The sequence below is a fragment of the Anguilla anguilla genome, chromosome 11, assembly GCF_013347855.1.
Source record: "Anguilla anguilla isolate fAngAng1 chromosome 11, fAngAng1.pri, whole genome shotgun sequence".
Taxonomy (NCBI): domain Eukaryota; kingdom Metazoa; phylum Chordata; class Actinopteri; order Anguilliformes; family Anguillidae; genus Anguilla; species Anguilla anguilla.
The window spans coordinates 32039578-32057961 of record NC_049211.1 but is presented as its reverse complement, the minus strand read 5'-3'; the positions used below and the strand labels follow the sequence as shown (position 1 = coordinate 32057961).

Sequence of the window (18384 nt, the reverse complement as noted above, 5' to 3'; positions counted from 1 at the left end):
GGGCAATGACTGAGTGGTTCGTAGAGGAATGGGGAGTTTGTTCTGCCACTGGGGAGCTAGGGTGGAGAAGCTCTGTGATTGGGACGAGCGAGAACCATTCACCCAGATAGCAGGGAGTGCAAGTCGCAGCAGGTCAAGCTGGCATGTAGAGATGTAGGGTTGGAAAACATAACATATTATCATAACACAGACACACACACACACACACACATGCACGCACTCAGACACACAAACACACACATGTGCGTGAACACACACACACACAGACATGTACCAACACACACAAACAAATACACACGCGCACACACAGGCACATTCCCTCACACAGACTCAATGTTAAAGGAAGCGCTGCTTATGATCTCTGATGATGCTGCATTACAGAACGGAAGGATGGAGCGGCACTTGCTCCGAGCCACAGAAAGCGCCACAAGCCGAACAGAAGAGAAAGCCGCGCAGAGAAAACAGGTCGATAGTTATTGACCGAAACGCGCGACTCATTCAGTCCAGTTAGCGCAGAACAGGGAGAATGTCAAGGATGAGCCTTTCAGATCAGGAAAATGGACTTGAGCTAACCAGACCAAACAAAGAAACAACGATCTAAAAAGTCATCTCAGCTTCCCTCCGCCAATAATGACACTGAGCTGCAGGCTGAAGATGTATCAGAATTAAAGCAATAGATACATTTAAAGCTACATTTATCATGGTAATAGAGCATCTTCAATACATGACAATTTACGACAATATATGTATATATTACTGTTGCAAACAGAAAAATCAGCTGAAATAGGCAATCCTATCCGAGGCTGTGGACTGTGTTACGCCCATGCCCACAGTAAGCTGAGCCAGGTCAGGACAAAGGCTAGGGTGCACGTGCCAGCAATACTTCTCTCAAACACTCTTCCTCACTTCAAATTTTTTCAGGTGTGATATACTTTGTCAATAATAGAAATCATAAGTTAAAAATAACTACATAAATTTCAATAAAAAAGGATTACTTAAATATGTAATGCATACATTACATCTAATTACATCAAAGGACTAAATTCGCATAAAACAATTGTTTTCTCCATCTTTTTTTCTGTCCTGCTTAATATCAGTTTGACAAACGCAGTCCTCATTGCGATGCCATTATCTGGGTGCTGACTGAGTACTCAAATCAGAGCACCTCAAGTTTTGTGTTGCAGACTAATGAAATGCCTCTGGCATTTCCAATTTCCATATTTACCAAGTCAATGTGCTGTAAAGCTGTGTAGTATAATGGGTAGAACCTTGGGTAAGTAATGATCTAAAGATCATAGGTTCAATACCCGTGTTGGACTCTGCTGCTGTATCTTTGGGCAAGGTACTTAACCTGCATTGCTTCAGCATCCAGGTGTTTAAATGGAGGCAATGTAAATGCTGTGTAAAAAGTTGTGTAAGTCACTCTGGATAAGAGCGTCTGCTAAATGCCTGCAATGTAATGTAACGTAAAATATATAGGAACACCCCAAAAATATAGGAAAACAAAGTATACGTCTTCAGAGTTCTAACTCTGACACAATAATGAACAATCAACACATTTACATTTCAGCATTTTGCAGATTCTTGAATTCAAAGATTTTTATAGCTGGATATTTTTTAGCAATTCAGGTACAGTAAGTGCCTTGCTGAAGAGTACAACAGCAGTGGCTTGGCTAGGAATCAACTTCACAGCCCTGCAGTTACAAGCCTGGTTCTCCCTGACCCCCACCCTACACTACCACCACCCTACACCACCGCCCGTGCACTTCTCCGACCACCATCTCAGCTGCGCCCAGTCAGTCGGCATCTGCTCGAAGCGGAGCCAAACTAGATATTTCTCTCCACATTTAAACTGCAGTTTTAAAGAGTGTTAACAGCATATATAATTTACAGCCCCGTCACACACCATTTTCCATATTATTCTCTCTCTGTCACACACACACACACACACACACACACAGGCTATAGAGAGAAAAATACAACCTTTTTTTTTTTTTTTTTTTACAAATTACTTACTATGAAAGATTTATAATTACAGAACAACCTCAGAACTCATTACTGAGGTAATACAAGTTCCATTGCTTTAAACTGGACTATTATTGTGCGGGGGGGGGGGGGGGGGGTGTACATAAAAATGCTATCAGTATAAAAGAAAATGTAATGAATATATGATGAAGGTAAAAAGAAAACCGTAAGAGAGATGGGCTTCAGAGGAGAAGAGAGAGAACAGTTCTAGGTCAGGTGGAAAAAAGAACCAAACTCCTCAGGGTGTCAGATGTTCAACACATAGAGCCTCATCTAACGTCGAACAGGAAAAATGAGTGCTTACCTCCAACAGTAGTTTTAAAACAGGCCTGTCAAACTCTGTGGAGCTGTATGGAGCGTTCCCCAAACCTCTTGATTTTTTAATCAATTAAATCATTTATACTATTTGACCTCTGTCCCCATTTCCACAAGCGATAAAATCTTGTGTTGCTTGAGCTGCTGCCCATCCACAGTGCACCAAGGACCTATTTTGAAAGGGTGTACAGGGAAAGGCGGGAACCAGACATTTAAACCATTTCAAATGGTCTGAGTAGAGAAAGGGGAAAACTAAAGGAGCAGTGCTCCAACACCCTAGGCTAACCTCCCCCCCCACTCCCATCTTTGCAGTCATTTTAATGTATTCTCTTAACAAAAATATAAATTACATTACATTACAGTAAATTAGCCGATCCTAGTATCCAGAGAGACTTAACATTTCTACACAGTATCCATTTATACAGCTGGCTATATACTGAAGCAATTCAGGTTCAGTGCCTTGCTCAAGGGTACAATTAATTAAAATGGTATAAAATATGGTGTATTTGTCATCGAAAGGTAAATATATCTGCCGTCCCTTTATATTGGTTTCCCTTTACTTCTTTCTCTCCGCAGGTTCTCCGTCTCTCTGTTTTCTCTCTGTTTTATCTCTGAACCCTCTTTTCAGTTTGTTCATTGGTTCCCCTTTTCTCACTTTGAAAACCGATGTACTTGTTTTTATTGCTCATAAACGTGATTTTCCCCAAAGGGGGGTGGCTTGGCCTAAACACGTGACATTCTTCACAGGAAACTGCTCAACTAACATCCTTCGATTATAGCGCATTAACATTGCAATGCGAATACTGAAGCTGGAAAAAAATTAGGCCCTCGATTCCAGAATGAAAAATCTGCCGACTGTTTCTGTGTGAAAAGACCACCAGGGCTTCATGTCAGGACAATCTTTTTCCATTTAGGATGATGTCAGAACTAGACCAGCTCACGTACACAACACAACCGTGGCTGAGTCTTCAGGGAATATTTAAAGATTTAAAGTTGCAAATTGCATAAATATAATTGTCCAAAACACTTTCTCTGGAGCGTGTACTGAATAATAGATTGGGAACGTATTTGTGATGAGGCTACATTATTAACTTACAGTATAGCTACCAGCACTTGGAAATTGAGTTTATTACTTATTTATTGTGCTTGATATGTTTCCTATAGTCTTGCATAAATTAGCGAAATAATGAAAGACCACTGTGTGTGTGTGTGTGTGTGTGCTAATGTGAGCGTATGTCTGTTTGTGTGTGTGTGTTTGTGTGTGTGTGTGTGTGTGTGAATGCGTGCACGTGTTTGTGTGTGTAAAAAGAAGAAATTTAAATGTAAGGAATGTTAAATGTTTGCTACTCTTTGCATCTTGTAAATACTCTAAAACACAACCTTTCTCCACTCTCTGTATATGTGTCAGAGTTCTCTCACCCACGGTGTGTAACAGCAGTTCTTCAAGCTTTCTGATCCAATTCCTTTGAGCAGTTCAGTTCACAATTCACTCTGGATTTTTACAGGTAGTTATGGTTACAAAATATTGGTTGAATAAATGCTAGAACATACTTTCACAGTTCTATCCGCATAGAATAGCTTATCAGGAATAATAGTAGAAGCACAGATCTGTAGGATATCTAGTTTTAGATTGTCACTTTTGAGAAACATATGATGTAATTTTACTGGGCAAACTTGCTCTGTGTGATCATAGGAATGTACCAGTTTGCTCTCTATCTGTCCCCCTTGCCCTCCGCGAACATCAAATCCTTGGGCAGTTAGGGTCACCAGAAGGTTTTCTGTTTACAAACCTGGGGTGTCTGTAGTTGTGTCTCCTTTGAAAGTGTATTACTTTATTACCTGAGGACAAGGACATCCAAATTAAGGACTCAGAGCCCCAGCTGGCTAAAGAATGCCCATCAAGGAAAAGCTTACTTTTAGGTGTGAATGCAATCAGTGACATTTAATAGAGATCACTGATTGACAATATTAATGCCAATATAGATATCACCTATGTGCTGAAAGCAGAAACAAACTTCCGTATTTTTCTAAAGAAATATTCAGTAGCTGAGCTGGATTACCTCCTAGCATATTTATGTTACACTGTTTAGTTCCTCTTAGTAATTTTAATTCACTAACCCATTCTATAAAACCCGAGACTTGCACATAATGTTGATATGTTTTCTACTTGGTTATTTGAATACTGTGTATCGTAACTATATGTTTATTTTTTAAAGTTTCAATATTGTGTCTTATTTTTGCCAGTATGAGGCAGGGCACCTCAGAAAAAGAGACCTGGGTCCCAGTAGGCCTTCCTTGCATAAATAAAGTTTAAATAAAATAAAATAATAATAATTACCAAATTAAATTAATATATTTTATATGTTGGATGAGTGAGATGTTTTAGCTGTTGATACACTTTGTTCGGATATCTTTGTCGAACATTTTACTCATTCCTCACTGCCTCAAGAGTTTAAGACCAAGGTCTGACATGGTGTTGGATACTCTGGACAGATGGCAAAATGATTAGCCTTGACAGGCTGAATGGTCTTTTCTCATCACTAATTGTTCTTATGACCTTATATTGCTATGTTCCTTCTTATTTAAGTTATGAAATGGCGTGAACTTGTTATATTTGGCCACAATATTTTAGGCAGTATAAGAATGAATCTGAAGAATTTTGATTAAGTCGAATTCTAGTCAGTGCTGAAGGTAGAAAATAAATTTTAAAAGATGACAGTACATCATGATCTCGACCTTTCTGTATGCACACAGGGAAGAGTCACTCTTTATTTTTTCTTAAAACAAATTGGAGCAGATCAAATCAACATTCTGTGGAGGCGTACAACTCTGAAAGTATTTGGGCGCTAATGGTCACGTATTGTATTGAGCACCTTTGTGAGGCAGATTTTGTGAGTGTACATCCAAAAATGTGCTGCCGTGCATGTTCGGCTTTGGAATCAACCTGAACGAAACCCTGATAGTTACGCACGCTGTCCATTACCCAACTCTGACCGCACTCGACCCAAGGACCGCATCTGCCACACCAGCTGGAATCAAACAACTCCGCCATCTGCATCCCAAACACGGGTATGTTATGAAAGCCACACCAGCTGTATCCGGGTGCCCGAGTGGCTCGGTCAGTAAAGGAACATAAGCCTAGCCCTTTAGCCAAGACCTGCCAAGTATGTGCTCGAGCCTTCCCCAGCATGCAAGAGTCTGTCAGCCAGCCGTCTGTGCCAGCCATCGATCCTCCGCTGTTTTTTTTTCCAGGAAAATGGGCGCTACGGCAGTCGGCTAGCAGCTGTTCTCCAGCTATTTAATGCACTTTTAACAGCTTGACTGTCTCGCCGCTAACACTGTACGCCTTGCTGGCAGGGATGCCAAATTTGAAGATTTCTTAAAAGTCATAAATACACAAGCAATTGTCCTTCAACTGTTATAGTTGAATGGGTTTAGCAGAGAAATCTGGGCCTGCATTCATATAGCTCCCAGAATACGAGCACTGATCTAGGGTCAGTCTTGTCTTTTTGCTCGCAATGGATAAGGTTAGGTTTTGACAGGGCAAACCTGATCCTTTATCAGCCCTGGCCTCTAGTCCATGGCTTATTTAAAACTCCCTATCCCTGGGGTACGTTTTTCATAGCAGGCTACCTTCGGCACCGGCAGAGGGGCACAGTCAGAAACGACCCGAGCAGCGCCCGCACCCTCATACTGATAATACACAGCGCAACTAAGAATCCGTCCCTGCCGCACCTGCCATGTTCTCTGTTCTCGTCGGGGAGCCATCATTTTAAATCTAAAAATAATACTATTTTATTTCCACTTTAAATGACGGCGAGGGCGCACGCAGCGAGGGGGAAAGCAATTTCTCAGGCGTAGACACACCGAAGCCCTCTCGCACTAATTATAACCACACACACACACACACACACACACACAAACGCAGACACACACACACCCAGCGTCATGCCATGCTAGCCCACCACCCGGGGAGCGATCCTTCTTTAATTCAAAGAAGATTTAATATCACTCCGTCATTAAACGACAGCGGCGGCGAGCGCCGGGGAGAGAGAGACGGAGCTCCTCCGGTATTCGCGCGGCGAGATTCCGAAGCCGCGCATCGCATTCCTGTCGCGCGCGCCGGCGTGCGGAGAGGCCTTAATGGCCTTAGCGCGCGATGGCGGCGCGCGCGGACAGTGACGAATGCCCCGGTAACGGTGTCTAAATGACCATACGTGACCCGGGTCCACAACGATCGACGCTGAGCCGGTGCGCGAGAGGGGGGCTCGTGAACCAGGCGGGAGCACACACCACCCCGGCTGGGAAATAATTTTGGGAGCCTTGACCATGCCAGTTAACCTAAAGCGCTGAGCAAATCTGCTGTATAATCCACTCCAGATAAGGGTTCCCGTACAAGAAATTGCATATGCTGCAATTTATCGTGAAAATCTAGACTTTAGAAAAAAAAATATAAATAATACATATATATTACAGTAATGTAGTTATTTATAATGTACTGAAAAATAATTTTTATTATGCATACATTTCATCATATATTGTTAATTCCTGCAATGTCCGTTCTGGTTTAATGAATACGTTTAGTTTTCATAAGGGAACACGCAAAAGCAATTTATCTCAGCAGGCCCCCTTTTTCTAATTCCTCTTTCATTCCATTCATCAATCTGCACACAAAGCCAATCTTCTGCGGGCTTCTTGCATGCGTCTCATGTTAGGAATACCACACTAGACAGGGACACCGTGACTAAAGCCCACTAATGGGGTCCCGCGCTTTACCCATTAATTATACCGGAGAGTTACGGGGTCCTCAGCGCGGTATCGATCCGTCAGGGCTGCTGAGTGGCAGAATGTAATGATGAAGCGTTCGCTCTGTTGGCGGCGATATCAGTGTGGAACGATAAAGAACCGCGCGCGGTTCACCCCCCGCTCTGCTCCGGGCCCTGAATGGTCCTCAGGGCTGGTCCCGGGCGCAGGGGTAAGGAGCAGAACCGGAGGAGACCGGGCTAACGGCGGTCCCAGTCCCGCTGGGGGACCGTGATGGAAGTACAGCGCTGTCGATCAGGACCGCACACTGGGGACCGCGAGGGTGCTTCACGTCGAAAGTTCCATTTCCAGGCTGCTGAACCCAGGAAGAGTTCAGGTGGAAGCAGGTGTTCATGAGTATTCATTAGCATGGCGGCTGTCAATACCATCGGTTCCGAGGCTAATCACAGTGGATGTGTGAAGAATCATTGTAGTGGACCGTTACCAGCCCAGCTTGGGTGGGTGTGTGTGTGTGTGTGTGTGTGTGTGTGTGTGAGAGAGAGAGAGACAGAGAGAGACAGAGTGAGTGAAAGAGAAGGGAAGGAGTGACAGAGGGAACAAAGGAGCAAGGTAGAGAGTGAAGAAGGGATGAAAACAGTGAAAGAAAAAGGATGGGGTGGGAATAGAGACAGAAAGAGGTAGAGAGTAAGAAAGAAAATAACTTCTCATTTTAACTGCAGCTCTCCAGAGGATGTGCAATCTATCGGTTTCATCTCATGGAAAAGACTTTAGTAATTCCTAAAGTACAGGACTTAAGTGTGCGTGCGTGCGTGCGTGTGTGTGTGTGTGTGTGTGTGTGTGTGTGCATACATGTGTGTATGTACACATGTATGTTTGTACGTATGTGTGTGTGTGCAGGGGCTTCTCTGGTGGAACTATATGCTAAAGATGCCCAGAGTTTTTATTTTCTTACTGGAGTGGAAGAAAACATCAAACTCTCAGAGCAGAACAGGCAAGAGCAAACGCACACAGAGAGAGGGGAGGAGGGTGCAGCCGGGCGTCACTCACACATCAAAGCGCAGATTCTGCTTCTCCTCAAAGAAGAAGTCCAGCACAAACTTGCGCACAAAGTCCGGGTTCAGAGTGTTGTCGATCACCTCCGTCCTGCCAAACTACAGTTGGGAAACGGAAGAAACAGACAGACACAGAGAGAAAAAGAGAGAGAATTAGGGGAGGAGAAAGATACAGAGAAAACAAAGAGGAACACTTCAACGATCCGCGCTCATCGGCGCTAACGTGGCTATTGCTGCCTGTAACCCCCGGCTCACAGCAGGGTTGACCCCCTGAGGCGGACAGCAAGTGGAAAAGAGCTCGGTGGTCCTGAGCTCGTATCGACCAGGTCCCAAATTCCCCTCTCTCTCCTGAAATAAGGCCCTGAGCCCCCACGGGCCAGATGGGCCCAGGGTAAGCTCTGACAGCAGAGAGTAATGAGGTATTGATCGCGGTGCTGCTTCACTGCCCAGCCCGTGGCCTCAGTGTCTAGCATGCATGATCCCTCCAATCAGCCGTGACTTCCAGCCCATTATTGGCCCTTTGTAGGGGAATTTGGGGGATCCAACTTGCACTATGGACCACAGACTTGATGTGGGGTTAGGCATCCCCATTTTTTGTGGAGGGGTGGGGGACACTCTTTAAATAAAAAAATGATGAACTGTTAAGTTTGTTGCCAGAGGGGAGAGAAAATTATTATTAAAATTATTTTTATCAAGATACTGCAACGCTTCACAAATGGACCAAGTACTGCCACTTTCAAATACTGACAGCGGGTGAATGAGTTCCCATATCTGTCCAGATTTTACATTGTTGGAGTTGATAATTGCCATAGTGATGCCACAGGTGGCTCCTGTCTTCCAATGGAAGAGTGTTTGCTCTGCATCCGTTTCTCACAACAAAGTCTGACTTGCTACAATGACCTTCCTTTCCTGTCTCACTGCTCACTCCAGTTAGTAGTGCCACCCCCCCGATGAGTATGGCTTGGTCTCAGCAGCACCAGTAAACCCCCCCCCCCCCCAGCGAGTACCGTCTGTGAAATCGCAAATGAGGGATCACCCCCACAGACCCCACCCCAGCATCCCACCCACTCAGGACAGAGGAATGATTCCTGCTTCACAAATGTCATGGATATTTCTTTTCTGTTTTTTGAATAATTCCAGTCCTGAAGATGAAAACTCTGTGTTGCAAATATTCTGATATCAGACTTCTACTGCACACCTGTATGTAGTTAAGCACTTTCTTCAGTCTTTTACCCCTATACTAGATACACCTGGAGGTCAAATTAAACCAATTACACAACGACGACTCAGAATGAAATTATCCATGAAAATTCTATTTGGTTGAATCCACCAGAAATGCATTGTAGAAGGATACCTAAGATTTGAAAATGTTCCCATTAAGTACTCAGCTCAAGACTCCAAGGCAGTGTTCCACCTGGCAATCAAACCAGCAGCTACTGCACTACAAGTCTCACAAACGGTGATATGATAACACGTGAAACAACGACAGACATAAAAACACAATAAACGTTGTGTCTGCTACCAAAATTCAGTTTCATGTTAATCTCACAGGATCTAAACAAAGATATAATTTCTGAAACAATTACAAGCAGGTATGGGTAATCATTTTTTAAACTGATAATGACACATTTTATTAGTTTAGTAGTAGACAATGTAACAGCACACAATGAGCAGTGGTGTAGTGGCAGTATTACTTGTAGTTTAAACTACAGCTGTGATGAGAGTAATGGATTTTTCACAACACTAGAAATAGAAGACTTAGTAGCATGAGTTGGAGTAGTAGTAAGGGGTGGTAGTAACAGTATTGTTAAAATAGCAGCAGTTGTAGTTGTGTAAGCATATATAAGCTAATATGTGTCCATTTTTATCAGTACCAACACATCGAACAGTAAAACATGTGTCATGGTTACACCATGAGCAGAGCCAGATTATTTCCCTCCGTAAATGACATCGATTGACCATTCTTCTCATTTTCACATAACTCGCTTGTCAAACCACAGGCCGGTCTGGTTGCCCGATCTTAGTCATGAGAAGCATGCATTGTTAGTCCAAAATAAGTAGGTTAGCCTCCACACCGCCTCCCACAGAGAGCCGCACAGCGTGCGGCTCGGCACTCTGGAGATGGGCTAATGAACACGCTCTGGTCGCTACGGAGACGGGGGGAGGGGCTTTTTACCCACCTGGAACTCCAGATCGTAATTAGCAATTAGACGGCGAAGCTCTCGAACAGATTTTTTCCCTCCACTTTGGAGAACGCCGCATCGTGCTATGCTTTCGATTTTTTTTTACTGAAACGGCGCAACAGAGTCCGAGTCGAGCTTCCTGAGACTGCCAGTTTTAAACGTGCCGTTACGACTCTCCCCAACGCGTGACTGAAAAGCCGGCTTTTCTCTGGAAAGGTTCACCATGCCATCACCTCAACGGCAGCCCTGCTCAAAGTGTTAATGTTATGAGGTATCAGGTTTTTCAACATCAGAATGAAAAAGATAATCCTGTATTGTCATTTTCAAACTTCACACTGAGCAGGCAACTCCAGAAAGTTGTAGGTTAGAATACCAGGTGGGGCACTGCAGTTTGTACATGTGGGTAAGATATTGAGTCTGAATTGCCTCAGCAAAATAACCAGCTGTACAAATGTATCTTATGTAAAATAACTAATACATAAAAAATAAAATGTAAAGTGATGAAAGACTGAAAGTGATGAATAAAACTGCTAAATGCTTAAAATCTAAATATAGTGTAAAATGTATGTGGGCGTCTGGGTGAAATTTGACCATTTGACCATCATCCCACACGGATGATGATTTTATTTAAAGTATGCATGTGATGGTATCCTATATTATACTTCACATGTATGTACATTCATGTATTCCCTTGTATTCACTTTTTCACTCTGTTTCCCCCTTTTTTTTACTTTTCTCCAACTCTTAGAGTACTATCATTTCTCAGTAGAAAACCAGATAATAGCCAAAATACCCAACAAATGTTTATGTGCGATCTTCCTCCCCCTTTCATTGTCTCTGTGAGTCTCGATCCCTGCTGTCATTCCCTACACAATCAAATGCTAAATAGCTATCTGCTTTCAAACACCCCCCTTGCCAAACACCTATCCCAGCATGCAAATCATCTCATCTGTAAGCAAACCCAGGCACGTAGTGATACTCCCTGGGACCTAACGGATTAGGCTAGAGCCTGCCACAAATAGTTCACATTCTTTTAGCTACCATAGATAGACATTGCCATCTTTTGCATGTCGAAGGTAACGACGGCCTCACTTTGTCCACAATGAAATAGCTAAAGTAAGATTTTTGGGTGGTAAATTAATGTAGCTTTGAAATATATTGCCACCATGGTTATCATTGTCGACAAATAATACTATAATAAGCCTATGATTGCACATTTAGAAATTATATTTGCATTTATTTTAAAACATGTTTTTGACATTTCAACTAGCTTTAACCAGGAGTAACCAGTCTTGGTATGCACGTGATTGGTAGGTCAAGACAAGTAGAGATACAGTATGTGAAAATGATTTTCATATCTAACATATTTCCATAACTAATGATCTTTATAATTTCCATCAAAAAATCTGGACAATGAGTTTAAATATTTATGAGCCTGGCATTTTTTGAGCGTACCCGCTTAATCAGAGGGCACGCTCAAATAGGGGCGCCCCAGTCGGTAGATTATGTACCTTTCACTCGATTTAAACTGGCCCTTTCTGGCAGGAGGCTACCAACCTGTCGCTCTGATGCAGTGGCGACAAGTGGCAATACCAAAACAAGCGCATATGACAACATAAAAATAAGCTCATGAATGCACTCTCAGGACAAAAGGTAAGAAAATTTGCCTGTAAAGGTACACATGCTAACCTCTGGGGTCGAAACATTTACGTGGACAAAATTATACCCTTTGCCAGCAATACATAATCAGACACTGATCTGATGGGTGCCCAGGGGAAGCCGTAGCCACCCAGCACTGAACCAGCCCACCCCAGTGCCACACCACTTGCCATCACATTTTCAGAGCATTTTTTCATGGGCATGAATAAAATTTTTTGAGGTGAAACCATCTGTAAAGTCGCAGCATAATCAGAAGGAGATGATAATGCCAGTTTAAATTTGGTTCAATTCATATCACAGGAATTGTCATATCGTTTTGTCATGTTGACGCTAAACGCATTTTTTTTTTGCTAACTAGCTTGATTGCTAGGCGAGTATCTTTTAATTACTCCATGAATGTATTAATTTAGGGAAAGTAGTGGGTGTTTGTAGGTATAACTGTTATTTTTGGGGTTTATCTAGCAAGCCATGCAGGAAAATACAAGCTAGCCAACGTTTTTCATTCAGCAGACAGTATAGTGCATTCTAAAATTCCCCATCTGTGTATTTTAAGTGGCCAGTCTAGATAAGCGAAGTCCCTGGACTTGGATAATTTTGTTGATCGCATCACTAGAAACCACAACAATCACAGAATACAGCTGTTGTAAGGAACTGGAACATCACTGATTCATTCTAATTCATTCATGAAAATGAGTCCAAATCAAAATGAAGAAATAAAATGCACTATGTAAACAACTGTCTGTATTTTGTATACCTGTATACATAGGCATGCCATGAGATGTGTATAGTGGTTCATTAATCCAAATCCAAATGAATTCAATTGGTAAAAATTGTATTTTTTAATACAATACATTTCTGTATGGGCTATTATGATTCATTTTCCAAAAAAAGCAATGCATTCAGAATTTTGAAATTGGGCACCTCTTGGTCTGGGGCTGTTTTCATGGTTTGGGCTCGCCCCTTTGTTCCAGTGAAGGTAAATGTTAGATCTACAGCATACAATCACATTCTATACGATTCTGTGCTTCCCCAACTGTTTGGGAAAGGCCCTTTCCTGTTTCAGCATGACAATGCCCCAGGGCACACATCAAGGTCCATATAGAAATGGTTTTGTCAAGAACGGTGTGGAAGAATTGGACTGGCCTGCCCAGTGCCCTGACCTCAACCCCATCCAACACCTTTGGGATCAATTGGAAAGCCAACTGTGAGCCAGGCCTATTATCGCCCAATCACTGCCTCATCTCACTAATGCTCTTCTGGCTGAATGGAAGAAAATCCCTGCAGTAATGCTCCAACATATAGTATAAAGCCTTCCCAGAAGAGTGGAGGTTGCTACAGCAGCAAAGGGTGGATCACCTCCATATTATTGCCCATAATTTAGAATAAAATGCCGGATGTCAGGTGTCCACACACTTTTGGCCATATAGTGTACATTGCTTATGGATAGCCACTTACAATTCTTGTAAGCTAATTGTAGAGGTTTACATTTTTCAAGAAAATAAATACAAATTGAATTCTATATGTACACAGTTGTCTGTCTTTTGTAATAAATCATTTTAATGGCTAAATGTCATTATGGCTCACTTTCAAATGTTTTTTTAAAATACTTATTGATTATAAGGTTGACCTTCTCATTAAAGGGGACTTCTTTGAACCATCTATTTGTCTAACTGTCTGTATTCCTGAAGATACAGCAACAGAGAAGGAGCTTATTATGCAGTTAACAAGGAACCTGAACATCTGCTTTCATGGCGCTTGTAATACTCAGCCATAGTATAAACTTATTCTTATCACTGTATCTTCGGGGATTGAAAAAACACATGGAATATTTGACACGCAGAATATTATTTTGTCTATTCCACCACAGCCTGAATTGATGGACTGGGTTTGTAAGGATGTGTTTATATTTGATATATGTTTGAATAGATGGGTGGCACTGCCTGGTCCTTTGTGTACCAAATATTGTAGTTATGTGTTGTAGGTGCCTAAAATAGCACATTTTTTAATAGATGGACACATTTTTACGTTCATATTTCTGTGCCACCTACAGGTCCCATCCCGACCTCCCCATTGAAAATGTCCTGGCTCTGCCACTGCACATAATTCATTTGTATCTTTTTTGCCTACAAAAGCTACTTTTTGCTACCAAAATAGAACATTAATGTACTTACAGGGTACATTTAGGAAATTTCTTCCCTAAAGAACAAAAATGTACCTCCAGTGCACCTTTATTTCAGAGGTACAATACAATTTCAAAATGTATTATAACGAAAAGCTTTTACAGACCCAAGAAAATTGTTTAACTGTTTAATTTTTTTCCATCAAGAAATCACAAAATGCCAAGTTTTTGTGCTCAACCCCTCTTTTAAATAATATGAAAATTAATTCATGAGTCAAGGTTATTTCCGCTTTTTTTGTTGGAGAAATGTTAAAATTTCATTTTCATGAAATCATATTGTTAGGTTTTAACAAAGACTGACCTAACATTAGTGAACCAGACACATTTCTGATACTTGCTCATTCATTATTTCATTAATCCAAAACCTCAAACTAATCAAACCAGCTGGTAAATAAACCAGCTTAAACCGAAAGTAGACTATTCCTTTACATAACCGCACTGAAAATCACACTCCCCAAATGAGGTAATTTATTAAAACGCTAACAAAATGTGCGTCGTAGTACGACATAAGCTAACTTTATCTCATACTACTATATTAGCTAACCTTATCTCATGGATGCACCAAAAGAATGACGAGAGGTAGGCCTACAGCTATGGCTACTGCAGACTCCGTCTCCTCATCCATGATGTGAGTGCATCTAATTCCATTCAGTAACTTCTTTATTTTGCTAATTTCTTTCTCACCCACCCACTACCCATCCATGATTAATCGGAATGTCATTTGTGAACTGACCCAACCGATCTGTGGATGAACTGCAGGGGTCTGCTGATTTTCAATCAATCCACGCGTAAATCTTACACATCCAAAGTATGGTTATACACTCCCGTCCTCAAAGTTCTAACTCCCCATCCACTGCTACAAACTCCCCATTCATCACTGGCATTGCAGATCTATCAGGGGTAGTGCAACCCTATTTGTGTCATGACATCTCCAAAAATCCCGGAAGAGCAGGAGAGAATTGTCGGAGCATGCTGACCCAACTCCTATCACCATTTTTTTTTACAATCACTTCATGAATACACCGGAGGAAGAAGAACAGCTTTGTCATTTCTCTGCAGGCCAGAGACGGCTCTGGGCCAATCACAGCACGCTGTGCGTCCAGCTGATTACATCTGTACCGGTCTGCCAAAAATATCCCTTCTACATAGTGGGGGGGGGGGGGGGGCAGAGTGTGTGTGTGTGTGTGTGTGTGTGTGTGTGTGTGGGGAGGGGGGGTTATCACCACAGAGCTTCCAGGGGCTGTGAGCCTCAGGCCCACAGTGCAGGCTGTATGGGGGTGGGGGTTCAGGGGTTGTGGCCTCAGGTTATATGGGGGGGGGGGGGGGGGAGTGGGGGTGTCCACGTGAGGTGCTGCCAAACCCCACACTGTAAAAAAATATTTAGCCTCTCCAAACTAAAAAATGTAAAGTTACGGTTCAATAACTCTTAAATTTGCCGAACTTTAAAGTTTTACAAATTCTAAGCTCCAGTAACAAGCCTTTTATGTTGGCACAGCAACCGTAAATAAGTTAACACTATTAACACTAGAATGGCCAGAGGCCAAGCCATCAGGCATTTAGATTTTAAAATGAAAATTACTTCAACACCATAAATGCAGTAATGTCCTGCTTCCATGAATTGTTCTAAATATTTTGGCTAAAAATAATTTTTTTTTTTAAATTAAAATTTTTTTTTTTTTTTTAAATCAACTCAGTAAAGAAACACAGGCAGTGTGTACCATTTTCTTCACAAAACCCCCTGCCAGGCAATAGGCAGCAGGTGTTGGTACCCAGGTGCAAATGTCTCGCTCTCTCCTCCGGCATGCTATTCAGCAGCTGTATTACAGATGCTCTGATACAAACTGCTTGATCAAGTGCTATCAAAACTAATGATGCACATATAAACACTCACAATTCATTTGAAGAAGACTTTAGAGTGGGGATAAATAATTGTGGGCTTTGCAGTCTTAGGAATGACTCAAGAAAACACATGGTTTCATGATCTTTATGAAATGAGGTTGCTGTGGTTGCAAACATCATTGCTGTTATACTGAACAAGCCTGATTAGTGAAGTAAGTTCCCTTTAAATTTTGAGTATTTGATTTTTTTTACAGTGTATAATCAAAAACAAACAAATGTGTAAGAGTCACATTCATCACGTGAAAAACAGGGCAGCAGTTTTGCATAACAGATGTGTGTAACAAACTGATATGTCCACCCCTGTATGTTCTTGTCCTGATGAAAGGGTCAGTAAACAGTTATTACTTTTATTTATTTATGCTTAAGATTTTTTTAATGATACTGTAAAACAAATAATAAAAGTACTAATACAATTTCAAGATTAGATGTTTGTTCTGTCGCGGCACAGTGGTTCAGTGAATAGCGCTGTTGCATCACAACAAGAAGGCACTGTGCTTGAATCCTGGCAGGCCCAGCCTAACACATACAGGGATGGGCTCCAGCCCCAACCTTGATTAGGACTAAGTGGCACAGAAGATGGATGGATGGCTTGTTTATATATTTATTCATTTTACCCTACAAAAACCTCTGTTGTTTATGATTTATTTACGGCTCGTCACCAAAGCTTAGAATGTGTAATCCAAAGAACCTTAAACCTTGAAGGGTGAGCAAACTTAAAAGTGCGAATGGAAACCCTTACTTAAAATTTTTATTTTTAAAGTTTGGTTTTAGTTGACAAAAAGTGTAGCACCTATCATGTATACAGCTTTGTGCTTTACAGTTCAGGCTAAAATAAGAGATAGAATAAAATAAGGCATTTAATAAACAAAAAAACAAAACATTAATATCAATAAGAAAAAATAAGTTAATTCAATTTATAAGGATGAGATTTCTACATTTAAAAACTTAAATTTCACTTCAGAATAAAACATACAAAACATTTTAATGAAGAAACAAAACTGCATCAAATAATTCTTAATAAATAAAATAAAAATTAATTGAATGCTAAATTTAAAAAAAAAAGGTTTTTAAAATGATTTTAAAGGAAGACAGACTTGGTGGCTTTTACCTCACCAGGGAGAGTCTAGTTCCAGAGACTAGGGGCCTGAACTGAGAAGGCAAGTCCTCAGTCTGTAATCTAGTGAGGAGACCTCTGTTTGGCTTATTGTGGTTATTCTCATTTTAGATTTTTCTCTGGTAAATATTACAGCCATTGTTAGTGGAGCCCCGTAAAGACACAGTTTCAGAGCTAATCTGACGGCGGGACACAGGCAGTTATTATTATTTTTTCTTTAGGAAAAACCCTCTCAGAAAGGTAACATTTCTATTTCATCAAATTCACAGGACTGCTGACTCCACAGAACAATCCATATATTTCCCTTTTTTTGATTTTTTTTGGCAACAGTGAGCGTGCTCAGTTGGCTGCTGTTTAATTGGGGTTGGTGCTTTGATCAGGCTTGTCACGTTATACAGAGGGGGGTGTCACCTACCCCACCCCCCCATGGCCTGCTTGTTGAGCAGGGACCCACACGAACAGGGTGGGGGAGGAGAAAAAAAAAATCATCCCCAAAACTGCCACTCTGGCATCAATGATCATATGGTCTTTAAAGTAAAGTAAATAATAATGTAGGACTGTTGTAAGTTAGACTGTTAAACGTAGCTATACATTATTATTATTATTATTATTATTATTATTTAGGTATACATATGTCACTTAGCATTGTTGTAGTTAATGGTGTTGTCTCATACTTTGCATAATTTGGATGAGCCTTCAAGCAGCACTAATCTACACAATTATTATTATTATTATTATTCCTTGGTAATAACAATAGCAGTAGGAGTAGCATTGGTAGTAGCAGTAAGAGTTATAGTAGGAGGAGCAGTAGCAGTAATAGTAGCAGTAATGGCAGCAGTGATAGTAGTAGGACTAGTAGTAATGGCAGTAATAGCTGCAGTATTGTTCACTACTAAGAACCTTAGTAGTCCTAGTGTTATTGATAGAAAAAAATCCCATCGCCCGTGAAACAGTGCATAAATGTAGTCAGTGCTCATGAAAGTAAGAGGGGTTGTTCACTGAGAGGCTACATGCCTAGATGGATGTCTTGTTTTGGAAGAACAGCAGCATCTCAGTAAAACACCACATTGAAAATCTGCCGGAAAACTAGCACACAATATATTCACTTGGCATCCTGCGGAGAGGCTTGCTTTCAAAATTACACTTGCCATGGACCAAACAATACAATCTAATTACGGATAAATATTAATGAAG

The 18384-nt window shown here is 41.3% G+C and overlaps 1 protein-coding gene across 3 annotated transcripts in view; it reads right to left on the bottom strand.

Moving 5' to 3' along the window:
- Positions 1-18384, bottom strand: part of LOC118208432 (copine-9-like) — a 105657-nt gene that overhangs the window by 64265 nt on the left and 23008 nt on the right. For all 3 annotated transcript variants that reach the window (XM_035383099.1, XM_035383098.1, XM_035383100.1), the window contains one exon: positions 8152-8255. In XM_035383099.1, the coding sequence (XP_035238990.1) occupies positions 8152-8255 (104 nt within the window). The remainder of the gene's footprint in view (positions 1-8151; positions 8256-18384) is intronic.